The sequence below is a fragment of the Hippopotamus amphibius genome, chromosome 15 (assembly GCF_030028045.1).
Source record: "Hippopotamus amphibius kiboko isolate mHipAmp2 chromosome 15, mHipAmp2.hap2, whole genome shotgun sequence".
Lineage (NCBI taxonomy): Eukaryota > Metazoa > Chordata > Mammalia > Artiodactyla > Hippopotamidae > Hippopotamus > Hippopotamus amphibius.
Genome location: NC_080200.1, coordinates 13,043,834 through 13,071,429, shown reverse-complemented (window position 1 = coordinate 13,071,429; position 27,596 = coordinate 13,043,834). Strand labels below are relative to the sequence as shown.

Sequence of the window (27,596 nt, the reverse complement as noted above, 5' to 3'; positions counted from 1 at the left end):
TCCAGCTGCGCAGGCAGGTTTTATTCCAGATGCTGGAGAGCAGTGGTGCCCACTCCTCCCCCAGAACGACACTGGGGCAGGGGGATGTGAGCCCAGCTTGGCTGAGCCGGGGTCGGGGGAAGCCGTTCAGAGCAGGAAGGGGATGATGGGCATCCGCAGGGGCGGGTAGTCGCGGAACTCCTTCAGGTAGCTGCGGTGCTTGCCCTTGGCCCAGATGGTCATCTGGGTGAAGCCCACCAGGGAGAAGAGGGCCACTGTGGGGTGGAGCAGGGGAGTCAGGGAGGGAGGGCTGCTCACAGCAGGGACGGGCAGGGCCCCCCGGGGAAGCGGTGGTGGGCTCACCTGGGAGACACTGTGTCATGATGGCAAAGCCAATCCAGGACCCCACCTGTGGGCGGGGCGGGCAGGGTGAGGGTGGGCAGGGCTGGGCGGCCCCAGCTGTCACAGTAACAGGATGGGAACCACACTCCAGTGTTGGAGGGGCCTGGAGTAAAGGGGGGACTACACGATGAAGCTGCCCCTCGGCCCCCAACAGTCGCAAGCCCAGCCAGACACCTCCCAGGCCCCAGAGAGGTCACAGTCTCTCCATCTCCAAGTGTTCCAAGTTCAAACTGCAGAAGCAGCTACGGAGCCAGGCATCGTCCCCTCCTAGAAGCCAGCTGTCGACGGGGGACTCCAAGTGCCAGGAGGGAGGGGGGAGGAGAGCAGGGCAGACCCTCACCTCGTAGGTGTAATTGGGGCAGGACACCAGCAGGAAGAGCCAGGTGAAGGGGTTCTTGGTGGGGTATGGGATCTTCCTGGCCTTAGACCCTGGGAGGACAGGACAGGAGGAGTGAGACCCCCTGGCCCAGGCTCCCCAGATGGCCATCCCCCCTGCCCGGAGCAGGCCACTCACCAGCTGGCCGCAGGTCCCGCAGGGCCATGTGGATGGAGAAGTTGCCAAGCTGGCAGATCTGTCAGAGAAGCAGAGTCAGCTCAGAACCCCTCAGACTCCCCTCACCCCCTCACCCATCCCAGCGTGCTTACCACAAAGATAGCGAGGGCCAGTTTAACCTGCTGAGCTCCATAGGCTAAAGAGGACGCAGAGAGGGGAGGCCCGTGAGGGGACAGCCCGGGCTGGGGGACAGGGGGAGGTGTTCACAGGGGAGCGGGCTCCGAGGCCACTTACTGGGGGGTGTGTAGAGAGGGTGGTTGATGTAATAGGCCATCCACGCCGCAAAGCCCCAGTAGTAGGTGCAGTTCTGAAAGAGAGCAGGGCCGGGATGGAGCCTGGCCCGGTGGAAGGCAGGACCCAGGTGAGGGGGACCAGGGAGGGTGGGGCCGGGGGTGAACAGGCCTGGACGGGCAGCTGGGGGCTCACCTTGAAGATGTTGCGCAAGGGCATGGTGCCGTGGGAGAAGCGGTGCACGAAGAGCGTCTCCAGCAGGCGCTTGATGTAGTGGAATGAGTGGCAGATGCAGGCGAGGCTGGGGGTGGGGGAGCCAGTTCAGCGGGGGCAGGTCCAGCAGGCCTTCCCCTCCCCCTGCCGCCCCCTCCCACCTGGCCCCACTCACTGCACCACGGTGTGCCGACTGGACGTGAAGTCGTATTTGTGGCCATAGATGAAGGGCACCCGGAAGTAGAAGAGCAAATAGATGAAAAGCGGCCCAGCGTACTCTGTCAGGAAGACCTGCGGAGGGGAGGGCTGAGTCACCCCAACGTGGCAGATGGGAGACAAGGCTTCTGGGAGAGGGGTCTGCACTCACCGTTACCCAGCTGATCTGGGCCCCCAGGTCCCGGAAGTAAAGTGTGGCTGTGGTGCCCACGGGCAGCTTCTGCAGAACATCCTCATCCTTCAGGGACTTGCCCTCTGCGGAGAGTCGGGCCAGGGCTCAGGGCCTGCCTGGGCCTTCGCCCACGGCCACCCAGGAGCCCGGGGGCAGTCAAGCAGACAGCAGTACTCACTGGGGTCCAGGCGGAGGGACTGGCGGGCAGGGTACCACTGTGGATCTGTAGGGAAGGCGGGTGTCACAGCGCACAGCCTGGTGGGCCCCAGGGAGCCTACAGCTCCTCCAGCCCCCGGGAAAGACCTCTGAAGCCTGTGTGGCTGCAGGACACAGACCGGAAGAGCAGGCAAAGTGGGATGTTGTCCTTCCCAAAGCTCAGCAAGGGCGTTCCTGCTGATGGCCACATGGGGGCGGCTGCCCCAGGCAAGCCCAGAGAAGCCTGGGCCACACTGGGGGCATCTTTGCAGGCCCTTGAGGGAGAGGCATGCAGGACAGGGTCCCACCTAGAGGCCCATGCTCAAAGGGGTCACGGGGGCAGTGTGGCTGGGCCCTGGACTTACGGGTCTTGGTGAAAAGGTTCTTGATCTCGGCAATGGTGGCTTGGGGCTCCACCTGGGGGAAGCACAGGCCGGGGGCAAGTCAGCCTGGGGGAAGCCCAGGACCCAGGATCCCTCTTGGCGAGATGGGATGGACTGGGGTCCCAGGCAACTGCTATGGTAGAGGGGAGGGTTAGGGACCAGGGCTCCCAACCCACATAGCCAATAAGACAGCCATGGGCCTGAGGGCCGTTTTAACCAGGCAGCCAGGACACCCCTCCAGACTGGCCGGGAAATGGTGTGAGCAAGGGAAGCCAGGCCTACTTCACCTCTCCTCTCCACCAGCACCCGCAACTCCCACCGGAGTAAAGGCCCTCCGTCTGTTCCAGACCTCCCTGGGATGGGACAAGCCCCTTCCCCTGGCCTGGCCTCAGCGGGGACAGCTCTCAGGACTCCACCTCCTTCCCAGGCCCCAGAGCCATGCAGGGTCCCCTCAGGCTGCGTTGCCTCCTCTCACACTGGGAAGCCAGCTCCCGACCACACCCAGGCTCCAGGGCACTCTACCCTGAGGGGCCAGCTGGCTGGGGCAGGCCCAGGGTCAGTACCTCTCCTGCACACCCTGAAGGGCAAGGGGTGGGTGTCAGGACACAGGTGGAGGGGCACTCCCATCTCCCTGGGGGCCAGAAGCCCAGGAAGGGTTGGGTCGCAGGCCAGCACCCTCGGGCCAGCAGAGCCTGCACCACGGTCCTACCTTGTCCAGGAAGCACAGCTTCTCCCGGGTCTTCGCGTCCAGAATCTCCACCTCGAAGAAGAGAACGGCCTTTTTAGGTTTCTTGGTCGTCTTGGGGGGCACGGGCCGGGGGAGGCCATTGAGGCCAAAGCCAGGGCCAAGGCCCTGGCTGGTCTCCCGGGACACCACGCTCACGCTCAGGTCCATGCCACCCCGTTCTGCCCGTCGCAGCCAGAGGCCCCAGCTGCCGGCCGTCAGTCCCCACCACAGACCTCCCCACGCGAAGCGCTCTGGGCCGGGCCAGCGCGATCAAATTCTGCCGCGGTGCTGGAAGGGAGCCCGCGCCTGCCCTGGCACCGCCGGCTTCTGTGCAGATGTAACCCGAGTGGCCCAACAGCCATGGCCCAGCTAAATATAAAACTGCCCCACACTGAGCCCCCCAGGAGCCATGTCACAGACCTCCTGGGGAGGGGGAACCTGGGGGCAGCCCCTCAAGGGCTGGGTTGCCCTGACTGTAAGGCTTTCGAGTGGACACGGACCCACCCACCCCCAACAGCACGGGGGAAGGGAGATCCCTAGAACAGGGGGGGAGGCGCCTCCCGGCCTCCCTGCCCAGCGCAGAGCAAGGGCCAGTCACCAGCAGGAGGGTGAGGCCAGCGGACAGCCCAGGCCCCGGCTCAGGCCCGCCGAGTTCACTGGGCTTGGAGAAACCCCAGCTATTTTGAGAATCCGCGAGATAGATCATCCATTTCCCCTCTGAGCTGTAAGAGACACTCTGGATTATTTTCCTTGTGCATTTGTGTTCCCAGGGAGGTGACAGATTCCAGGGTTACTGGTGCAGAGAGCCTCTCTCTAAGTGTGGAAACAGTCAGGAAACCGGGAAGTTTCCAGCAAGCACCACCAGCCTGGGCTGAGACCTTGGCTCCCACCTCCCTGGCCTCCATCCAGTTCTCACTAGGTCCACCCACACCCTGTTCAAGGCCACTTCCAGGGCAGTCTTCCCACCATGTCAGCCCAACACAGCTCCCTCATCTAGGCCTCTAAGCCCCCAAAAGCCCAGGGCAGGCAGCCTGGGCACCCCCGACACTCCACTCTCCCTGAACCCGAGGCAGTGGCAGGACAGTGGTGGTGCAAAGGGGCAGTGCTGGGAGGGAGGAAGGCCCTGGGGGATGTGACCCACCCAACCTAAGCGGGTCCGAGAAGGTACCCGGGCCAGCCGTGAATGGCGCGAACTGCTGGGGGAGCTGGGGTGAGGCCCAGCGGAGCCCGAGCCCATCACGCAGGCCTGAGGGCCCCACTGCAGGGCTTGATGCAGAGCTCATTAGACTTGGGGATGTGGCAGGCAGGGCTGGGTCTGACCCCGAGTCAGCCACCAGGCAGCAGGTGCTGAGGACCCTTCCCACCTGGTAGGCCCTCAGTCAGAGGCAGCACGGAGAAAAGGAGATCTCAGAACCCCAGGACAGGGCCACCCACCTAGGGCACCCCCCCAAGGAAAGGGCTCCCTTCACACACAGCCCACCACCAGTGGGAGAGGCAGGGGGCGTGGTGGGCAGCACACGGGACTGAATCCGGCCCTGCCACACTGTCCCTGGGTGACTCCAGGGCTGTCACGCTCTCTGAGACTCAGCCCAGAGGCAGATAGGAAGGTGTGTACCTTGAGGGGCTGGCATGGTGCCTGACAGATGGGAAGTGCCCCAAAACCTCCGGCTGTGAGGACAGGCGTGAGACCCTGAGGGCCTGCAACGAAGGGAAGAGGATGGGCCTGGGTTCAGATCCTGGCTCCCCTACCAGCCAGGGGGGTCGCTGCAGCGTGCAGGCTTGTTTGCCTATGCTCCGCCCGCCCTCCATCATGGACGAGGGCAAGAGAGAGCCCGGAGCCCAAGAAGTCCTGGCTGATGCTACTGTTACCGCGCTAGAGAGGGCACCTGCTGTCAGCTGGGGGCTCTGCATGGCCACGTGGCCTTGGGGGCAGGTTAGTGAACCCCTCTGAGTCACAGGGGTAACAAGGACAGAGAGAAAGGCCAGAGAGAGAGCGCTAGTTATACTGCCCCAAGTTTCTGGCCCCAAGGGGACTCGAGAGAGGCAAGGGGTACAGGCGGAATGTGCCAGGAAGGGCAAGGATAGCAGCTCCCCAGGCAGGCAGAGGGCCTGCTGCCCTGTGGCTGCAGGTATGTTAATAGTCCTGGGTCCCAGGCGGGGGAGGGCCCACATCTTCAGAGCCCGGGTGGTCCGCAGGAAGGCCGCACGGCGTCTACTGGGAGAGCGGGCCTCTGCGTTCCTGCTGAACCACTCAACAGCTTAAAATACAACCAGCCCCTCTCCCTGCCGGCCAGCTGCTGGGGGAGGGCTGAAATCCTACCCTCTCCCCCAACCCGGGCACCAGACCAGGACCCAGGAGGAGAGGATGGGCCGTCGGGGCCCCGACTGGCTGCTGGGAAAGGAAGCTGGGCGGCAGGAGGGGGCGGCTGGGACAGAGGCCACCCTCCCAGCAGCCGCCGCTGCAGCTGCTGCCGCCGCCACCGCCACCGCCACCGCCACCGCCACCACCACCACCACCACCACCACAGCCACCGCCGCACCCAGGCCAGCCCCGGGCCGGAGAGGAGCAGCGGCGCCCTCACCAAGGTAAGCCCGGCCCTGAGCCTGGCCTGCGAGGCAGCACCCGAGGCCCCAGGGCCGCTGGGGAGGGGGATGCCCCAGCTCAAGGCCACTGTGGCAGGTTTGGTCCTCATTTCCCATTTCTTGTCGCCAAATCACCGCTAGAGAGGTCTGAAAGGTTCTGGGCAGGGTATGGGGGGGGCGGGGGGGGCACCCAGGACCTCTCTATTTTGCAACTGCCTGTGGCTCTATAATTACTTTAAAAAAGTTAAATTTTAAAAGCCAGGTGGGGGGCAAAAAATATATATATACATACATATATACATATATATGTATGGTGAAAGAAGCCAGATACAAAGGCGTCACGTGTTTTTGTGAAATGTCCAGAGCAGGTAAGTGGAAGGAGACGCAGCAGACTGGTGGTTGCCAGGGGTGGGGGAGGGGAAATGGGCGTATCGGCTGATGGGGACCTGGTCTCCTAACGGTGATGAGAAGGTTGTGGAACGAGACAGAGGCCGTGGCTGCACAACAGTGTGAATGTACTAAATACCACTGAACCACTCGCTCTTCAATCCTTAATTGTATATTATGTGACTTCTATGTCAGGAAATTATTTTTTAAAGGGAGGTGCTCACAAGCCGGTCTCCCAATCACCCATAAGAACAAAAAGTCCAGGGCCAGGGAGCAGCAGAGGCTCCTCCCCCCGCCCCGCCCACACTGAGGGCCAGGGAGCAGCAGAGGCTCCTCCCCCCGCCCCGCCCACACTGAGGGCCTACGTATGGGCGACCCCATCACGCACGCCCCAATCTTCAGTCCCTGAGCCTACCCCCTACTGCGCCCCTCCCCACCCCCTGCTCTGTGCCCAGCACACTCCCAGCCCCGTGCCTGTCACACACACACACCCCTGTGCCTGCCCAGGCCTGAGACCAGTGTGGGGTGGGGGCCCAGGACTGGGGTGAGGGGACACAGGAGGCTGCGAAGCAGAGCCCCAGGCAGGGGTCCTGAGCACAGACGGGGAGGCAGACAAGGGCCGGGCAGGAGTGAGGGGTGGGCCTTCCCGAAGAAGGAGCCGCGGCAGCTCCTCCTGTGCCCACTGAGGGAAGGGCTGGGGCGACTGGGTGGGGGGCGGGGGGGTCGATAAGCTCGAAGGATGAATGAAGCAAAGGCTGTGAGGGGGTCACTGACCTGAAGTCCGGGCGCTGGCCACAGACAGGGGTGTGGCCCCACAGCCTCAGGCACAATAGCCAGACAGAGGACAAGGACAGGGCAGGAGCCCTGGCCTGGGGCACAGGAGGTTCGCTCTGCGGTGACAGTTTCCCAGCCTGGGAAGGATTCTCACCCAGAGGCCCCGGATTCTGGGGCCCAGCCAAGGGCAGCTCGTGGCAGCACGAGGTCAGGGCTGGGGGGAGAGGGGAGGACAAGGGGCAGGGCACAGCCCACCCTGCAGGAGGGGTGGGGGACGGGCAGGCTGAGGCCCTACCCCACCCAGAAGGGAGCTCCCGGAGCCACTGCGGGACAGCGGGGCCCACAGCCTTCACTGCCTTCCTGGGAATAAGGATGCCGCGGATGAAGACAGTCGTAGTAGAAAGACGGGCGCCCACCTTCTGAGCACCTGTTTCAGGCTAGCACGGGTGCCCAGGCCTCAGGGAGGCAAGGCCCTGGGGATGGTCCCCCCGTGGCAGATGAGAAAACCAGGGCTCTAGAGCAGGAGAGGCTGGGGGCCTTTGTACACGCCGTTCTCACTGCCTGAACCGCTCTCCCCCAGACCCCACAGGGCTCCTCCCTCACCTCCTCACCAGGCCCTTCCTGACCGTCAACTTAAAATAGCAACCCAGACGTTTACCGTCCGCCTCCCCCTGGATGGTCCGCTCCGGAGGGAGGGGACTGTCCTGACCTCCGTCATCTCCCAGCACCCAGAACAGAGCCTGGCGAGGAGCTATGTTCCATACACACGTGCGCGAGGCACCCTGCCCAAGGTCACCTCGCCTCAGAGCCCCCTCCCACGCCGCTCCGAGCCAAGGCCTCTCCCTCACTCCTCCTTCACCACACCTGGGGGGGTGACCCCAGAGCAGAGGGTGTGCGCCCCAGTGCAGGAGCTGCTGCTGCGGGCTTTCCCTACCCTGGGCCGGGGGCCTCGCTCCAGGGAAGCCTCTGTGAGGCCTGCAGACGCACCCGCCCGGCTCCAGTGACCCTGTGGGGCCCCGCATTCTGGGTGCCGGGCCCTCCTCCAGGGTTCGGGGGCACCGCTCAGCACAGGAAAGGGTCAGTGACAAGGGAAGCCTGTCTATCTTCAGCAGCATCCCTGACACAGAAGGGGCTCCACGCTGACAGGACCCACACAGCCTGGGCCCTTGGAGGCAGCACCACAGGCACAGCAGCCCCTCACAAGGAGGCTCTGAGGCCAAACTCACCTAGTTCCTGGCTGTGTCGGCCTAGACAAGTTATGCAACCTCTCTGAGCCTCCATTTCCTCATCTACAAAGTGGGCTGCTCCCACCTGCTCTCTCTCAGAGTTACTGTAAGATTTACAGCTCACCACCACCGCTCTGGACTGTGCCTGGTGGGGGTGGGAGGAGTGCACTGGGGGGGGGGGAGCAGAAGCAGAAAACAGTGGCATGTTTTGCACCAAGAATTGTGGGGAAAAACAGAGAATTCGGAGTCAGGAGTGGGGAGGATGGCCATTTTAGACAGAGTGGTCGTGGAAGGCCTCGCTGAGAAAGTATACAAACATGTCCAGCCTAGAATAATTCTTACAAAGGATAAACGTTATCAGACCAATACTAACAAAATAGAAGTGGCAGACGCACGGGGAGCCAGTCCCTTCTCCCCAAATCCTGACCATGATCATGAAGGGGCCCAACCACACCAAGGTCAGAGAGGTGGTGCCAGGAGCTGGTGACAGGGAGCCTGAACCCTAACAATAGCAAGACACGTGTGGGTGGCAGCGGCAGGGCCACAGCAAGATAGTTCATCACCACCACACCGAAGGCGGCAGCCGCGGAGACTGCCCAGCTCTCCACTGCCCTCTTGTGGCCGCGGCCTCTGCTCCCACCAGCTGGAAGGGTGGGCGCAGCCGCCGGAGCCCCAGGTGAATGACCGGGGCACATCCGGTGCAGGATGGGATCAGGAGAGTGAACACTAACTTTGGCTCTACCACTCACCAGCCAGGAGGCCTCGGGGAGCCACTGCTTCACACTCATTCCTTCATTCATGCATCATTTCCTTCCTCCCCTCCTCCCCCGGGGACTGCAGTGAACAAACCCAAGTCTTCACAAAAGCTGCATTCCAGCTGTGTACTGGGGAATGGGCTCGGGAGGGCGGGGCGGGCAGGGATGGACAATAAATAGTGGCATGTTCTGCACCAAGAGCTATGGAGAAAAACAGAGAAAGGTGGTGGGGTGGGGGAGTCAGGAGTGGGGAGGATGGCCATTTTAGACAGAATGGTCAAGGAAGTCCTCCCTGAGGAAGGGGCATCTAAACAAAGGTCAGTGGAAGTAAGGGAACAAATCATGCACACATCTGAAGCAAAAGTGTTCCAGGCAGAGGGAACAGCAAGTGCAAAGGCCCTGAGGCTGGACTGTGCCTGGCATGTTTAAGCAGCAGACCAGTGTGGCAGGAGCACAGTGTGGAGGGGGAGAGAGGGAAGACATGAACAGGAAAGTGATGGGGCAGATCATGCAGGGCCTTGTGGGCCACAGGGAGGATTCTGGATTTTACGCTGAGTGAGGTGGGAGCCATGGAGGGTTCTTGAGCAGAGGAAGGATGTGACCTGACTCAGTTGTTCATAGGCACCCCCGTGGGAAGTGTCAGACCAGGGCAGAGGCAGTGACGGGGGCAGGTGCAGGGAGATGGCCGTGGAGGGAGTCAAAAGTCGACCGACTACGAAGATGGAAGTGACTAGATGCGCTGATGGTTTGGATGGGGGGGGTGGGGCTATGGTTGTGAGCTGAGCCTCAGAAGGGAGAAGCGCCAAGTAGGAGGGCAGCAGGAAGGGTAGGCACCACCTGAGCCCAGGCTAGAAGAGTTTGCAACTGCTGCTCTATCCTGTGGGAGCTGCTGCACAGATGGGGCAGACAAGGCCCAGGTACCAGTGCCCAGACCTCCTGAGCTAGGAGCCCAGGTCCCCCTCGAGCCTCAGTTTCCCCATTTTCATAAACACAGCCGGGCCCAGTGTTCCTCAGGCCCCTCCCATCTGTAAACAAGACGCAGTGGCCTCATGGCAGAGTCTACATCCCAGGGCCTGTGACAAGGGGCAGGCACAGGCCTGAGAGTCAGCTTGGACTCCTGGTCACCCTCATCACCTCCCACTTCCATGCATCCTAAGATGGAACCTGCCCAATAGGTAAGGGTGAGAACTACATCGGCTTCCCAAACACCTCTCTGCATCCTGTCCTTTCAATCCCCATGGCAACCGAGGGAGCAGGAGCCATTAACTCCATTTCACAGATGAAGAAGCCAAGTTCCAAGGGGTAAGAAGTGCACCCAGTTCATGCAGCAGGAAACTCCTGAGCCCAGAGTCCCCACCACGCACAGGCCTCTGGGGCTGCACCCCCAGCCAGCACACACTCTGCAGAGGCCCCCACTCAGCGATGGTGCAGTACAGCACACCCTGTTTACAGCAGGCTCTCTGGGACCTCACAGGGGTCTGCCTGCCAGAAAAGTGCCCTTCGACCAGCCTGCCTTGTGCTGGACAGCCTGGCACAGCCCAGCCAGTGCCTGTACAGCACCTGCAGGGGAGTGCAGGCCCTGGTGGGTGACATCTCCCGTGGCTGGGGCACAAGAGGCCTGCTGTGGGCGCAAGCCCTGCTCGGTGCAACTAGGACGAAGATGCAGAGGACCCGACAGGTCCTTCAGCCAGCTGGCTGGGGCACTCTCAGCCCCGACAGCCCCCACAAGGGGCATAATAGGGCTGCCACACCCAGAGGATGGCGGCCTGGCCCTGAGCAGGGGGTGTCGAACTGGCGCACCCATGTCACAGATGCAGAGGCTTGAGCGTGTTCACCTGGACTCGGCAGCTCAGCACTTTCGGCTCCCTCTCCCTTCTACTTTCCAGAAATATCGAAGTTACACTGCTCATGCCAGGGCAACTGAGAAGACCTTGGGTTCAGCTGCCAGGAAGCCAGCACAGGCCACACCTGCTCAGCCAGAAATACCTCCTTCCCCAGTGGCCTCAGCCCATGACCCCATGTCTCCAAGGTGCCTGGGGGGATTGCACAGCCTCCCTGAGATGCCGCAGTGGCGGGGAATGCTACCCAGGGTAGGAAGGGCAGAGAGACTGGCCAGCCACTCCCAGGCTCTCAACCAGCCAGATCCTGCCACCCGCCCCTGCTGGCCAGAGAAGTGCCAGGGTCTGAATGCCAACGTCCCTAGGCTCTGGGATCCAGGACGAGGAGAAGCAGGCAGAGCCCCACACAGCCTGTAGCATCCAGCCTTGGAGGACATTCTTCAGGTGCTCGGGTGCCCCGGCTGGTTGCTGTGACCACAGAAGGCCCAAGATGAAGGAGATACTGGACCAACACAGCGGGACTCTGGGTCTCGGGCCAGAGAGGGCCACGCTCTTTGACAAGCGGCTCACTGGTGCCCACAGCCCACGCACCTCCCTGGGCAGTTACCGGCCATGCCTCCCAGGCCACCAGGGGGTGCTGTTCTGAACAGAGCGGCGCTGCGAGGGCAGATTCCATTGGAAGTGCTGCCACTAGCATCATCTATCAGATGCTTACCTTGTGCCAAGGACTGTGCTAAGACCTTTACCTGTACAACTCACCTAGCCTCACCTGGGCCTGTAAGCTAAGGACCGTGACCCCAGTTACGCAGCTCAGAAAACTAGGGCTCGGAAATGAGGGGGCCCTCGCCCAAGGCACACAGCCCAAGGAAGTGCCAGAGCCAGTGCTGACCCAGCCTACTTGGGCCCAAAGAATCCCCCTGTTCACCATCACAAAGCAATACCTCCTCCACTCTAGAGAACAGGGCTAAATGCTAACAGAAACAAAGGGGGAACAAACCCTGGACCCAATCATCTGGAAGGCACCCCCTCCATGCTGACATTCCAACCCCAGCACACCTAGTCTCCGGAGGTCCGGGCTCTGCAGAACATGTCACCACCACAACAAGTACCCTTGGGAGGCTGAGCCCGCTCCTCCCCCAGCCCCAGCCTCCCTTGGCCCCAGCAAAGTCAGGCCATAAAGGGCAAAGGGCCTGCCATCCCGATACCACCCAGAGGTGCTCGGGCAGGGTCAGCAGTTGTGTCGACACTTCCTGCACAATTCCCTGCCACAGGCTAAAGCCACTAATCAGCCTGGAAAACCAATGCCGGGGGGGCGGGGGGGAAGGGGGAGCGGTGTGGGGGCGAGAGGCAGTACTGCAGAGGCCGACGTCAGACCAACCTCCCTGCCTGAGCTCCATCTGGTAAATGGGAATGTTCGTAACAGGACCTGACAGAGATGACTCCCGTGGCAGATGTGCCAGACGGCCCCCGCCCAGTGGTCCTGAACCCTGCCTGCCTACGAAACCCACCTAAAGAGCCCTGGCCTGGACAACTCAGACGAGGAAATAGGGATCTCTGATGGAGGGTCTCTGATGAAGGGTCAGGCACGCACAGCCTCAGATGCCCCCAGGGACAGATGGAGGCAGCCAGCTCAACCTGAGCTGCCCTCCTCCAACAGGCTCCTGCCCTTTGGATGATGCCCAAAGCCCTTACCAGACTGACTGACTGACGTGGCCCTGCCAGACCTTCCTAGCGAAGCCTCAGCCAACCCCTCTCCATCGCTCCCTACACCCTCCCTGCCATTACCCAGCCTCCGCCAGCTCATGGTGGCCTGTTAGACTGGCATCGTGACCCCACTTTCCAGGTGAGGCAGCCAAGGTTCTGGAGCCCCAAGGATACAGGAGTCATAAGCTCCTGGGGCAGCTCCAGGGCCCTACCTGCTTTCGCTCCTTGGAACTGAATGCTCTTCCCCCAGAGGTGTCCCGGGCCCCAGACCCTCAGAGGATGGCCTAGATCTGCACCCCCGCACCCCCTGGCCAAGTCAAGGTGGGTGACCACATCTGGTCTCTCTGCATCTCTGGGCAGAAAGGCGCGGTCGGGCCAGGTAGCTGGAAGAGGTGGAGAGGCTGAGCTCTGCAGACACAGGCTGCCACAGGCTGACCGGAGCAGCAGAAGCCCACTCATCCAGGCCGACCCCCCCAACCTGCACCCAGCACACCCAGCCCAGGTGCAGCAGGCAGGTCAGTGTACCCCTGGGACTGCCACCTGAACGACAGCCCAGGCTGGGACCCATGTGGCCGGCCTTATACCCGCAGCAGCAGCTAACGCCTCCTGCGTGCTCACAACGTGCAGGCAGGGAGGCAAGTCCTGGACACAAATTACCGCCTTTACTATTAATCCCTTTTTGCAGGTGGGGACCCTGAGGCTCACTCATTCACTACATAAATAGTGACTGAATACCTACTACATGCCAGGCACTGTGAAGGGCTCTGGGGGTTCAACCCTGGAAGGAGAGAAAGAAATCCTTGCCCGTATTGAACTGACGTTTTAGCAGGGAACAAAGACAACAAAGTAAACAGTTACACAAGAAATGTGCCATGGGAAAAATAAATCAGGAAAAGGGGACAGGAAGTGGCAGGTGAAGGGAGCTGGCAGTTTCACACAAAGTGGTCAAGGCAGGCCTCCCCTTGAGTGGATGTTGAGCCAAGCCCTGAAGGCGGTTAAGGAAAAGGCAGTTGAGAGATCTGAGAGCAACCAGGCAGAGGAATGGCCTGTGCAAAGGCCCTGAGGTGCACCACGCTTGGTGTGCTCACGCAACAGAGCCGAGGTTGGGGGCAGGCTGGGTAGGAAGAGAGAAGGAGGTGAGCACAGGGAGGTGACAAGTCATGCAGGGTCTCTTGGGCCAAGTGAGGACTGTTCTACTTTGAGTGAGGTGGGAGCCACAGAGGGCTCTGGGCAGAGGAGGGACGTGACCTGACTTGGGTTCTTAAAGGATCCCTCTGGACTATAAGGAGGGAACACCAATAAGAGGTTATCTAGATAAAGGATGGCTTAGACCAAGGGGTCTGTAAACTATGACCCACAGGCCATTTCTGGCCCACCACCTGTTTCTGTACAAGCTAAGATGCTTTTTACATTTTTAAACAGTTGGAAAAAAATCAGAAGCCTATTTCATGGCACATGGGAATTATATGGAACTCAAACTTCAACATCCACAAAGTTGCATTGGAACACGGCCATGCTCACCAGTTGACGTATTATCTAGGGCTGCTTTTGCGACAGTGGCAGAGTTGAGAAGCTATCACAGAGACTGTATGGCCTGCAAAGCCTAAGATATTTATCATCTGGCCCTTCACAGGGAAAGCCTGCCAATCCCTGGCCTAGGCCTGGTGATGGCAGCAGGAATGGTGACAAGTGGTCATACTCCACATGTATTCTGAAGGCAGAGATACAGGATGTGCTGACTTTTGGACATGAGATGTGAGGGAAAGAGCTGAGTCAAACAGCTTGGGGCCTGGTGATGAGAAGACTGGAACTGCCGTTAACTGGCAGGGGTGGAAGAGTAAGTCCAGGCTCAGTTTTGGACATGTTAGGTCTGAAATGCCCACTGAACATCCCCAAAGGGATCCAGCTCACTAAGAAACCCCACTCCTCCTCCCTGGAAACACATCAAAACATCTACAAGCGCGCAAACTCAGTGCTCTTCGAACGTTTTAGTCATGTATCCCTAAAACAATGCCGCAAATTGCATGTACCGCCCCCCACCAAACATTTTTAAGTTGACAGCTAATATTTTTAGCCTGAGCTTCAATAGTTGCAAAAGATGTCATTTCTGGCCTACTGTAGATATTTTACAAAAACATTTACGGGGCTCTGTTAAATCTCACGAGTCTAAATACTTGAGTAATATCATACCTACCATCATTCCTTCAAAAAGAAAAAGCTACAAACAAGCTCTTTAATATTTGCTCCTTTTTCACCTTGAAGCTGAATTTTCTTTCTGTTCCCCTCCCCCATGGAATTTTACCCAAATACACACTTGTGACTGAAGGTTATTACTGAGCATCCTACCTACTGCTCAAATTGAAACTGAATTTCCTCAAAACATTTTCATGACCTAAGACCCTAAGTGTAAAGAGAACATCCTTCAGGATGAGTTATCATCACAACATCAGCTGAACATGCATCATAAACATAAATCATAAATTATAAACAACTGTTACTAACCACTAACCATAAACAGTAGGTTACTGACACTGCCTCTCTCAATGGGATGAATGCACCTTTCTTCCCAATTAGTTCATGTAGCCAAGGTGAATATCTCTTATTGCTAGAATGAGACAGAGCTTTTATTCCGACATTTCTTTATTCTTCTCTTTTTTAAAATAAACACTAAGAATCTGTGTTCACATAAACAAGCAGATGAAAATGGACAGAGTTTTGTTAAAGCAAAAAAAAAAAAAAATCCCAATTCTGTGAACTCCTTCTGAGTTACTGGCCCAAAGTCTCACAATGATCTACTATCAAAAATATCCGTAAGGATCTTCCAGCTGACTAACCTATCAGGCACCACTCTACTGTTTTTCTGAAAGCAGTGACTTGTGAACTGGGCCCAGGGCCTGGCAACAGGACCCGGTCCCCAGGGCCTGGCATTGCTCATTTGCTCTCCCCCATGCACGTCTCTGCCATTCAGAGGGCGGGGACACACATATCAACATAAGATAAATAGTAAGATGCATCCCAACTTAAGGAACCTGAAAATGCCAAAGGGAAAAAAATGCACATCTTAGGACAAAAAGAGGAGAGTAGTAACAAGTCAAAGAGGATTTGGGCAGGAGTGCAGGGTTTCTGGAATATTCAACAGGCCTAGACACATCTATAAAGGGAAAGGTAGTTTAAGAGAAAATACTCAGCTGCAGGTGTTGAGACAGGGGTACGGGAAGCTACCCTTGGTGTTCTCCCCGCTGCAGTGTTACCTGCGAGCAGCTCTCCAGGCCCTCGGAACCCCTCCCACCCCACAGGTCTCAGCTGGCTCGGCTCTGCTGGCTCTGGCAGACAGTGAAATTAAGTAAGACGAAATGAGCCCCAGAGTCTTCACAAAGACACCCTTCCCCGTGCTTTCTCCCGGATGGTGCAGGTTCCCAGGCACAGCTGGAGAGACTGGAAATGGTGCCATCCACTGAGGCCCCAGGTGAGCCAGGATGAGGTGTTCAGAATGTGCACAGTTCTTGGCCCGCTTCTCAGATGGCGCCTGGATGAGCCTGACAGGAAATATCACTGGGGCCTGTCGGTCATGGTCAGCACTTCCTACCAGATCCCCATCTCATCCTTACGTGAAAACTCAGAGTTCAAGTAACTTTAGGTCAAAAACAGGGGCAAAATGGACAAATTCCAAAGTATCAAAAGATAAGCAGGGCTTCCTAGGTGGTGCAGTGGTTAAGAATCCACCTGCCAATGCAGGGGACACAGGTTCAAGCTCTGCTCCAGGAAGATCCCACATGCCGTGGAGCAACTAAGCCTGTGAGCCACAACTATTGAGCCCATGTGCTGCAACTACTGAAGCCCACGCGCCTAGAGCCCGAGCTCCGCAACAAGAGAAGCCACGGCAATGAGACCGTGCACCACAATGAAGAGCAGCCCCTGCTCGCCACAACTAAAGAAAGCCCGTGTGCAGCAATGAAGACCCAATGCAGCCAATCAATCAATAAATAAAATTAAATTAAAAAAAAAAAAAAGATGAGCAGCAGGGCTTCCCCTGGTGGCACAGTGGTTAAGAATCCGCCAGCCAATGCAGGGGACATAGGTTCAAGCCCTGGACCAGGAAGATCCCACACGCCATGGAGCAACTAAGCCCGTGCACCACAACTACTGAGCCTGTGCTCTAGAGCCCACGAGCCACAACTACTGAACACACGCACTGCAACTACTGTAGCCTGCATGCCTAGAGGCTGTACTCCGCAACAAGAGAAGCCACTGCAATGAGAAACCCACACACCGCAACAAAGAACAGCCCCCGCTCGCCACAACTACAGAAAGCCCATGCGCAGCAACGAAGACCTAACGCAGCCAAAAATAAAATAAATAAATAAGTAAATCTCTAAAAAAAAAAAAAGATAAGCAGGAGCCCACACTAATGCACTAATGCACCAGAGCTACATGTGTTCACAGCCAAATCCACCAGCTCCAGGAAACGGCCAGGAACCCCACAAGCACGAGAGACCCTCCCACTCACTGGGCTGCAGTGCCTTTTGTTGGGGCGTGGACAATGCGGCTGGAACTGCCTCAGCCCGCCCTGCCTGTGTGTGCAGGTCTCTACCAGGCGAGCACACAACCACCCGATCCACATCAGGGTGACAGAGGAGAACCTCACACAAACAGCTATCAAAAGGTGCTAAGTGCTATGTGGAGAACCAAAACAGGAGAGGTGACAGGGTGACAAGTGTGGCCTGGGGGTGTCAGAAGGAGCCTTTCGGAGGAGGTGACATTCAAGCTGAGATGGAATGACAGGATTCACAGACGCGGTGAGCAGAGCTACCTCTCGAGAAACCGTCCCAGCACTGGGGTTTCCCCAGCTCAACCCCAGCCCACCCTCTGTGGATCCCACCCCCAGCCAGGAGATGCCGTGAGACTTGATTCTCTGGAGTGGAGAGGATTCAACAATACACCATTTCAGACTACACACATCTCCCCAAGAATTCTGCTATTACCCTCACACACGAAGAGACATCCCTACCCCACCTCCTGAAAAGCATCAATTTGGCAACTCCCCCGACCCACCTTTCTCCTTCTGAGTTAGCTTCTTGAGGTGTCCTGGGAGACAGGGTCTCCTCACAAGACTAGAAGCTGCAGCTCTTGGACCCCCTCAAGTTCAGCCTGCTTCCTGTTGCTCTATGAAGCCCCAAATGCTAGGGTTAAACTGCCCAGCCCCCCCCAACTCGAGAGACCCACTCCTGCTCCGAGGACAGGTTCCCTCGGCCCTACACACAACTGGCATGGTCCCCAGCCAGTGCCCTCTGGTCCTTTTAAAGAGGAGAAAATAGAATTCAGAAGGCCCCAGGAGATGGTACAAGCCCTCTCTCCCGGGCTGCCTGAACGGCCCATGAGCTCTGCTTACATAAGAGCCTGGTTCGAGCAGGGACAGGGACAGGGCTGTGCCAGCCTGCCAGTCACCACAAGCTACTGAGAGGCCCTTTATCCCCTAGAGGGCTGGCAGAGGCTCGTGGCCCATCTCTAACTAACCACGGGACTGGGAGCGGGGGAGCCCCAAACACCACCCACAGCACACTTGTCAGTAATAAGAACAAGTACTCCCTCATGTTTACATAACACACACCACAGCGGGGAGGGCCCCCCTCCAAGGACTTAACAATAAACTGCTCCCTAAAAGTTAAACTTTTAGGTAAAATCAACAGGAAAAAAGACACTTCCATCACCCTTGGGATGAAGTCCACAGGTGTCTGGGTGGCTACAAAGCCTTGCCTGGCCTCATCTCTTGCCATAGGACAACTGTGGAGTCTGGCCTCCAGGCCTCTGCACAAGCTGCTCTCCTCCCTTCCTGGAAGACCTCCTCTTTCAGGCCTCGGCTTGGATGAAGAGACCCTGAGGGCAGAGGCTGTGGTTTGTTCAGCCCAGTATTCCTAGCGTAAGACAGGTAAAGAGAAAAAATATATATATGTTGGAACGAATAAACTAACAGGCGACAGACTGGAAAACAGGTTAGCGAAGCCAACCATGGGAGAGCACCCAGACCAGCAGAACCTGCCAGCAACCTGTGCGAGGACGACAGGCAGGCCCACGGGTGGTCCTGGCGGCTCCCATCTCAGCGTGCCCAGGAGGAGAGGGATGACAGGGAACAGGCCACTGGTGGCCAGGGTGGACCCAGGGCTTAGGACCACCCCATAAAACCAACTTCCCTAGGTCGGGACCACTAAGGATGGGTCGCACAGGGCCACCTCAGTCCAACACATGTGATACTGGACTCACTGGGGTCCCTGCAGCAGGTCCCCACTCCCCATGAGCTTGACCACAGAGAGAAGATGCATTCATCTCCCCGTTCGTGAATCTCACTCAACGAGGAGGCACTGCCCAGATACTGGGGAAGCTGCAGGAACAAGACAGCAAGAACCCCTGCCCTCACGGAGCTCACAATCTGTCCAGGTAGAAAGACCATCAAAGTTCCCAAAGGAAAACGCAACCACAGCCCAAGGAGAGCCAGAGAAGAGGAACAGGGTGCAGGGGTCACACTCCCAGACAGGATGGTCAAGGAAAGCCTCTCTGGATGACGCTGAAGCTGAGCTCTCAACAAGAAGGGAGCAGGCATGGGAAAAACAGACGGAAGAGCATTTCTGGCAGAGGGAACAGCCTACACACAGGGCAGGAACGCGGCTGTGGATGTTTGAGACGAAAGCAGCGCAGCAATGAGTGAGGAGAGCAGGGGAGAGAAGACCAGAAGCCTCTGAGGGGAGTGTTTTCAGGTGTGGAGTCCACCTGACAAGATCCTCCTCTCTACATGGGAAGAGACCCTCTGGCTGCTGCTGGGTGGGGAACACAGCCGAGCCAGGCAAGAACAGAAGCGGTGCACTTGTGAGTAAGGCAGTTGTGACAGGCAGCAGAACGACCAGGCCCCCGTTGCGGACCTGCTTCCCAGAAGAGTTCTTTGTCGCAGTAAGTTAAAAACTGGGTTCTGGGAAGTTCCCTGGTGGCCTAGTGATTAGGATTCAGCGCTTTGGCTGTGGAGGCCCAGGTTCGAGCCCTGGTCGGGGAACTATCTCACACGCTGCACAGCACAGCAAAATACAAAAAAAAAAGTGGGTTCTGACTGTGCTTTGACTTCACTGAGGACCATTCCATAGAGAAGGACAGAGCAGATCATCCCAAAATTTGACTTCAATGTATGTGACGTTATATCAGAAATGATCTTTGGCGTCTGGGCTTCTTCCTCCAACTTCTGGGCATATTGTTTATCTTGAATCCACTTCCACAGGCCTTGTTCACTGACAAGTTTTGATGTGTTCAAAAGAGGCCACATGCAGAAAGCATTGCAGATGGCATCACTGACGCAGATCTGTCTTTATCCACAAAACCACTTGTCCTTGTACCTTGACTACAGGCCAGGAAGTGTGCTGGGCACTTCACACTCCCCAGCGGCCCTCCGAGACAGGGGTCTTTATCCTGGCTGCATGGATAAGAAAACTGAACTGTCCCGAGACAGTTAAGTAGCTGTCCCGAGAGCAGACCCAGTGGCTTCCAAAGGCCACGGCCACTCGGCCACACTTCATTCCTTCCTCAGTGCATGATTGCCTGGGCCCACCCACAGTGAAGCTCACTTTGGGCCTAGCAGAATCCGGGCTCTGCCACTCACTAGCTGTGTGACCTTGGGTACATCGCTTTGCTCCCCTGGGCCCTAGTTTCCCCATCTGTCAAACAGAGATAAGAATAGCACGAACTTCACAGGTTTACTGTGAGGGGTAAATGAGTTAATAGATAACAAGCACTGAGAGTGACCGCTGTATCAGTACTGGCTTTCCTTACGATGCTCTGGCTCTGCCCAGGTATTAAAGCATTCCAGCTGCCACTGTCAATATCAGCAAGAGGGTGTTAAGATCTAGCCTGAACTTGACCAACCAGGCCAAGGCCTCTGGCCCTTCTCATCCAGCCAAGCTTGTCAAAGTACAGGGTTTCCCAACCAAAGTCAATTGCGTTAACAAGGGAGGTGGCAAGTCATCTGGAAACACAGCCCCCGCTCAGGGCTATCAACTCTCTTTCTCACTCCTCAGGAGCTTACTCAAGAGGCTCAGCTGGGCTCAGGGCTACCCACCCCCACCCCTGTCCCCCACCAGTGGGCTCCAACAGCTGATCAGGTGCTCACAGGGCTCCATGCACACTGACCGCGGTTATCACCAGCACTGCCAGCATCACAGCACTACCGTGGCTCTGGCCCTTCCACGGGTGAGGAATCATACAGGCCTGGGTCTGGATCCTGTCTCCACTACGATGTGACCTTGGACAAGTTCCTTCACCTTTCTGAGCCTCCGGTTATTTATCCACAAAACAGAGGGACAAGGAGTACCCACCTCTCGGGACTTTTGGAAGGACACAAGAAATGTGACCTGTCACCGGTATTATTATCTGGCAACAAAAAGGAACCCAGAAAGAGGGGGATCATAACCGGGCTCCAATCCTGTCTGCAAATGCAAAATCGATCCCCACAGTGTTTTCTGAAGGCCTGCTAGATACAGCATGCAGGAGGGTGTGAGTGAAGGCAAGCCCCATCTCAGAGTACAACACCCTCCTGCAAACAGGCACCAAATTTAACGTGCAAGAGTCAGAGACCGGCATGTTAAAACAGCACTTGATGGTCAAAAGAAACCCAAATTATCCCTCACCTTCTACTTAAGGACACAAGAATTCAGAAGAAAAAACTATAGGAAACAGCACACACTTAGGATGCCAACTCCCAGATTAAACAGATATTTATATTTTACTCTATTTACATCAGATTCCTCTAAAAGAAAAAAAAAGACACAGCCAAAGCCTTGCCTACACCTTCTCCTCCCCCTCCATCTCTCCCCAAGCAATGGTTCCTCTAACTGTGTAATTCCCATACATTTCTCATCTCATATTACAATTTATCCTTTAATTAGGTATATATCCATAAACAACACATATGAGTCCCATTTGGTATGTTTTTTAAATTTATAAAATCTTCTATTTGCTTTTTTCCACTTAACAGGATGTTTGAAAATTTATTAAAGGACCAGGTAAATCAAACTAGATTGTTTTTCATATAATGGAATTGTGCACAACAGTTAAAATGAATGAATCAGAGCTACATGTAGCACCTCCCCTTTTACACAAACCGCTTGATGATGTATTTCCAGCAATTTCATATGTTTTTTACTGCTGGCCTTTACTGTCACAATTAAATAGATTTTGCTCCAAGGAGCTCAGAGAGACTAAGTAACCTGCCCTGGGTCACAGTGGCAGAGGCAGACCCGTCCAAAGCCCACGCACCTATGATACCATTACACATAAGTCTATGTTCTCCTTAACTTTCACTGTCCTATCCAGTTTTCGGGATCGAAACAATTGCCTCTTGACCAGACCTCTACTTCCAGAACTGTCACATACTTACTGCCGTGGAGGAAGCTGAAGCAAGAACTGTACTGGTCCAGGATTATTCACAAGAAGCCCTTTGTGTGTGTGTGGGGGGGGGGGGGGGGGGGGGCGGGTCTTGGAAGATCCTACATGAAGATCCTAAATGGGGCAGTGGGGACCCCATGAGGATGAGGCGGCCTTGCCTCCAGGTACCAGGCTGTAGGAAATGGGCAGTGACCTGGACTCAAGGAAGCTGAGAGGGACCGATCCTCCCAGAAATTAACAGACTCACTTACAAGATACAGTCGCTATTTTTGAGCTACTACTGGGATCATTACTTTGACCTCTCATCTGCAATGGCAAAACAAAATAAAAAAATAAAAATTCCTATAGCTTCAGATAAGCAGTTCCTTTATCAACCTTGCTCTGACCAAGACAATCCCAAGGCCTGCTCTGCCTTCCATGGAGCTGCTTCGGCCAAGACCCTGTTCTACCTGCTTCTTCTCAATTAGGCCACTGAAGGGATACATTGTCCTCTCAGACTATACAAGGGAGAATGGCAGTGTCAGCAAACTGTTATAGAAATAGCAGCAAATCTCCCCTCCAGCTGGAATCCTACCTGCCTAAAACATCAGATATCAACCCTCATTAACTCATTATGTCACTGAGCCAGTCCTGCACCTTTCTGAGCATCATCTCTATTGCTTGTAAATTACACTTCATAATCTCCAAGGTCTCTCTTGCAGTCCAAAAGGTTTTTTTGGTGAGTGTTAATCACTCAGTGGATCAGGGGTCACTTGGGGGTGGAAGGATGGACTTGGTCCCAAATCGAAATACATTCTTTGCTATGGATAACTGCAACTGCTTCTCAAACTGTTAAATGTGAGGGAAAGAATCTCTGCTATTTTTATTGACCTGTAACAAACACCTGGGATAAAGCTGATCAGCCTGCTGTGCAAACTGGGCTGGGAGACAACTGCTCCTCCTGTACAGAAACTCTGTAGCTATCATCTCAGTGCTTACTTGGCAATTGTTAGTAGAGAATGATAACAGAGAACACAGCAAATTGACAATTTTATTTTTCTCTTCTCCAAGGTCATTTTGAATACTGGGTTTGAAGCTTCTCCCTCCTTCCGGGAGGGAAAGGGTTTGAGTAAGGTAGAGCATGTTCTCCAGTCTAAGCCATGGGCCTCTGGCTGTGCCCAGCTTCCTGGAACAAAAGTGCCCACCAAAGGGTCCTCGGGGGCCTACCTTATCTGCCTGCCAACTAGCAAAACTAATTCCATTTTGTAAAAGGCCACGTATATCTTCCATCCTGCATCTTTCAAACTGAATGTGGCTTTTTCTCCAGGGTTACACAGAGGCTTTGAGAGGGAAAACTATATTAGAAGAACTTTATTAGGAAAACTTCATTCTACAATCATAAAGTTTAATGAGGCATAGGAGATTATTAAATCCTACTGCCTCATTTTTGTGCCATGTCAAAAATGATTAAGGACTTCCAGGTTAAAGGTTTCAAGAGATTCTGAGTCAATGACTGCCAAAAGTAATAACAGTAGTAGTAGTTAAAGGGGGTGGGCAGAAGCAGTGGTATTCCACTCATGAATAAAAACAAGAAATCTCTCCTGACACTTACATAAGCCACCTAACATGATCAAATTCATAGAGTCAGAAAGTAGGATGACAGTTGCCAGGGGCTGGGCAGAGGAGGGAAGGGAGGTTAGTGTTTAATGGGTACAGAGTTTCAGTTACACAAGATAAAAAGATTAGAGTTCTGGAGATGGAAGGTAGTTATGGCTGCACAAAAATGTGAATGCACTTCATGCCCGAGAATTGTACTCTTAAAAATGTTAAAGACAGTAGGCTTCCTAGGTGGTGCAGTGGTTAAGAATCCGCCTGCCAATGCAGGGGACACGGGTTCAAGCCCTGCTCCAGGGAGATCCCACATGCTGCGGAGCAACTAAGCCTGTGCACCAAGAAAAAAAAAAAAGAAAAATGTCAAAGACAGTAAGTTTTATGTATACTTCATCATAATTTTTTAAATTGGGGAAGCAAAAAAAAACAAGAAATCCCTCAATCTGCTAATTTCCATTTGGGGACCAGCATGGCACAGTGGTTGGCAACTGAGACTCTGGAGCCCTGAGTTTCTCTCTCTGTTCTGCATTTACTAGCTGGGGACCTTTGAGCAAGTCATTTGACATCTCTGAGGCTGTTCCTTCGTCTAGAAAATGAGAATAATAACTAACAGTCCCCTACCCCGCAGGGCTGTGAGGGTAAGAAAACAAGGTAATAATCTCACTAGCACAAAAATAAGCACTCTCTAAATTATTCTTATTATGAACTTTAATAATACATTAGTTTATTATTTAATGTTACTTACAAGTCAGCAATAATAATTAAATTATTAACATTATATTATCAGCTAGGTCGACAAGTGCATCAGAACACTTCGTTTTAAGGGAAAAAGAGGCTCAAGTTAGGAATCAGAAGATCCAGACTTCAAGAGTGGCTGTGGGTGTGAGATTTTTCCTCGGTGACACGCAGGGGTTGACTAAGATGATCTCTTAGATTAACAGAAAGCAAAGATCAGCTTTGCTGCTCGACGGGAGCCAGCACTGGAGCTACACCTCCTTCACCGCCTAAGCTGCTCAGGGAGACGTCCCGTGCGAGGGAAGGGGTCCAAAGGTCATGCCAGAGAGAGCTGATTGCAAAGCCCCTAAGCCCGAGGCGGAGGCATGGTGCAAGGATTCTGCAAGTTCCTCCCCAGTCAACGTCTGCAACTCATTCCGCAGGGGGAGCAAGGAACCTGCAAGCTTCCCAGGTCTTGCAGGGACCCCAAGAAAAGGCAACCCCAAAACAGCCTGGGTTGCAGAATTATAAATACCTCGCCCGCACATGCGCACTGCGATTTACGAGTGGCCCCCCGGGACACAACGCGCGCCTATTGCGCCTGCGCCGTCCGGCTCTCCCTTCGGGGCACAGGGTGAAAAGCGGGGGTCACGTCGTCTCACAAAGAAAAGAAATGGGTCTGCGGCGGTTGCTCGGTCCCCCTTTCCTCGTTTCTTACCTCGCAGTGCTTCATGGCTCCCTCACACGGCGGCTACTGCTGCTGCTGCTACCTGCGCGCAACACCGCACAGGATACCTCACGCGCTCACGACCGCCACGCGAGACTAACCGCGGCTCCGCGTCCGCCCTGCCCCTCCCTGCCGCGCGTGCCCCGCCAGCCAATCAACGCGTGGGGCGCCCACCTTCGCCCCCGCCCCGCAGGGCCGCTCTGAGGGAGAACTAGCCGCTTTCGCCACAAGGCTAGCCAATCAGCTTGCGAGACCCACCGAGGGGGCGGAGCGCGGGCAAGAGCGAGGGGGACGGGGGAAAAGAAGGAGCTTGGCTACGCACCAATCAAAAGGGGACTCCGCGACGCGAGCCCCCTGGCCCCGCCCTTTGGTGGCGTCGCTGTGGAAACCAAGGGAAACGATGGTTGTTACTGCGGGGCGGGGGGAGGGAGCTAGCTGTTGAGTGACAGGGAAGGCAGCATCCACATGGCTGGCAGCTTGACTGGGTGATTTCCGAGGTGGGCGGCCGCGGGGTTACCGGGGAGCAACGGGAGAGGGGTAGGGGTTGGAGGCATGGACTGGGATACCTGGATGGAGAGGCCTCTCCGGCGAGGGGACCCCTATCAGTCATGAATGGGAGGAATGGAAAGGGGAAATGGGTGGTGAAAAGCCCTCCGGAACCCCCACCCCAACCTGTAACCTGAGCTCTCACACCATTCTGGGGGTGTCTTCACTTCCCATTCAATGCAAGCCCCGCCCCACCTTGCTCGACCAGATGGGTAGGGAGCCCACATTTGTCTCTACCTGCACTGTCCAGGGCTACATGTGCCTCGTGAGCCCTTGAAATGTGGCTGGTCAAAATTGAGAGGTGCTGTAAACATAAAACACACACCGATTTCAAAGAGTACGAAAAGGAAAATGTAAAAAAAAAAACAAGGTCTTGAGTAGCACAGACATATATATACTACCAACTGTAAAACAGATAGCCAGTGGGAAGTTGTTGTATAACAAAGGGAGTTCAACTCGAGGATGGAAGAAGCCTTAGAGGACTGGGGTGGGGAGGGTGGGGGGGACTCAAGAGAGGGTGGGGGGAGAGTCGAGGGAGGGAGGGAATATGGAGATATGTGTATAAAAACAGATGATTGAACTTGGTGTACCCCCAAAAAAAAATAAATAAAATTTAAAAAAAGAAAAACAAGGTCTTAACCTTTTATGTGATTACATGTTGAAATAATATTTTGGATATACTCAATTAAAATATATTAAAATTAAATTCCCCCTTTTTTTTACTTTTTTAATGTGCCTATTGGAACATTTAAAATTAGACACAGTTTGCATGAGGCTGGCATTTGTGCCTCTCACACTAGCTCTGCTGGACAGTGCTGGTTTGGGGTCCTGCAATGCTTTTGCTCCATTGATTGTCAACCTCATAGGGAGGTTGGTTGCCACCACACACACACACACACTCATGCACACACTTAGGACCTGGCACATTCCCTCACCTTATCCCCTTTCTCCTGGTTCCATACCCTGCCCCTGAGCCTTCACCAGCTGCTGAACCCTCCGGAACTCAGGGGCCTGGCATCAGAGACATGGTGAGAAGTCCTCAAAGATACATGGCTGATTTACAGGAGAGCAGGGCGGGGAGAAGGTGAGTCAGTGCTCAACACTTAGTCATCCAGGTTAGGCTCTAGAAACTTCTAAAGCTACAGCTTTGGGGGACCCCTGTCTCCGAGTAAAGGAAGCTAAGGCTGTGGTCTTCAGAAATTCATTACCTTTTTCATCAGGCCTATCCGGGAAAAACAGGTGAAAACGTAAACTGCTTTATATTTGTACTTTCCAAAGCACAGATCTTTTCCTGTTGGCTGTTGGGCTCACAGTATCTTGAGATCCTTTGTGTACTGACAGGCCTCATTCCCTGGCCTCATGGAGGAGGATGGGGGACTCCTCACTCAGAGGCCACAAGTTTAAATCCTACCAAGTTGAGTTACTTGAGTTTCTACTTCTGAGATGCTGAGGGGGCAGGGTTGAACCCCTAAAATCTAGCCATGTTTTGCTACTTTGCCAGTTCTGCCAATTTCCAGCTTCTCCAGTGTGGTCTGAGTAGGTGTGTCTTCCCTATTGCTGGGTGCCAGCTAGGTGAGGCATGTGGTGTCCAAACAGATATCATTTTTGGAGATTCCACAGACATTCCAACAGACTGAGAACATTCTGGAATTTCCCTTTCAAGACTGCTTTCCTGAGCCCTGAACTCACTCAATGGGCACCAAATAATTTTGTGAACCTACTATGCTGTGTGCCAGCCAGGACATACAAATAATTTACAGCCCCCTCCTCACCTAGAAGAAACTCATAGAAAGGCATGATCCAGCCTGCAGAGGAGAAGTCCCCTTTGTTTCTGATGGGTATTACAGGTGTGAGGACCCCTTGGCCTCATCTGGCTTCCAGTAATCAGGCTGCCAGAAGAAACCAAATCCACCCTCAGAATGAAGACTGGCCACTTTGTTCAAGCCATTCGTGATACTGTACGACAACTCTAACTGTACCTGTAGGTAGGGACAGCTAGATTGCCCAGCACGGTGGCTGACTCATAACAGTGACAAGTAAATACATTTGGTATGTGCAGAGCCAAATGTAATAAGCCCCTTAAAGCAGTTTCCAAAGGGGAAATTCCAGAAAGGTCTTGTGCTGTGGCAGTATTGAAGGATGAGCAGGGCCTCCTTGGGTCTTAGATTTGGGGAAATCTGTGAACATTTGGACATGGAAGATCCAGTGTGTTTGGTTGTGTCCATCTCACAAGCTCTTTTTCTATTTCCCACGTGCAAGTAGGA

At 55.2% G+C, this 27,596-nt stretch overlaps 1 protein-coding gene across 5 annotated transcripts; it reads right to left on the bottom strand.

Moving 5' to 3' along the window:
- On the bottom strand, nucleotides 1–24,986 carry TECR (trans-2,3-enoyl-CoA reductase). 5 transcript variants are annotated; one of them, XM_057709327.1, is made up of 14 exons: nucleotides 24,778–24,981; nucleotides 18,047–18,250; nucleotides 3,054–3,104; nucleotides 2,327–2,378; nucleotides 1,945–1,989; nucleotides 1,746–1,849; nucleotides 1,554–1,669; nucleotides 1,361–1,466; nucleotides 1,169–1,241; nucleotides 1,027–1,070; nucleotides 896–953; nucleotides 722–810; nucleotides 343–388; nucleotides 1–254 (listed from the first exon to the last, which is right to left on the bottom strand). In XM_057709327.1, exons 1-14 carry the CDS (start codon nucleotides 24,790–24,792, stop codon nucleotides 127–129), a joined length of 1,131 nt encoding a protein of 376 aa, XP_057565310.1. In that variant the 5' UTR covers nucleotides 24,793–24,981; the 3' UTR covers nucleotides 1–126. The 5 variants fall into 5 exon arrangements, 3 of the variants coding, with proteins under 3 accessions (XP_057565310.1, XP_057565311.1, XP_057565312.1); XM_057709328.1 differs by lacking the exon at nucleotides 343–388 and having other exon boundaries at nucleotides 24,778–24,984; XM_057709329.1 differs by lacking the exon at nucleotides 18,047–18,250 and having other exon boundaries at nucleotides 24,778–24,975.
- Between the last annotated feature and the right edge of the window lie 2,610 nt (nucleotides 24,987–27,596).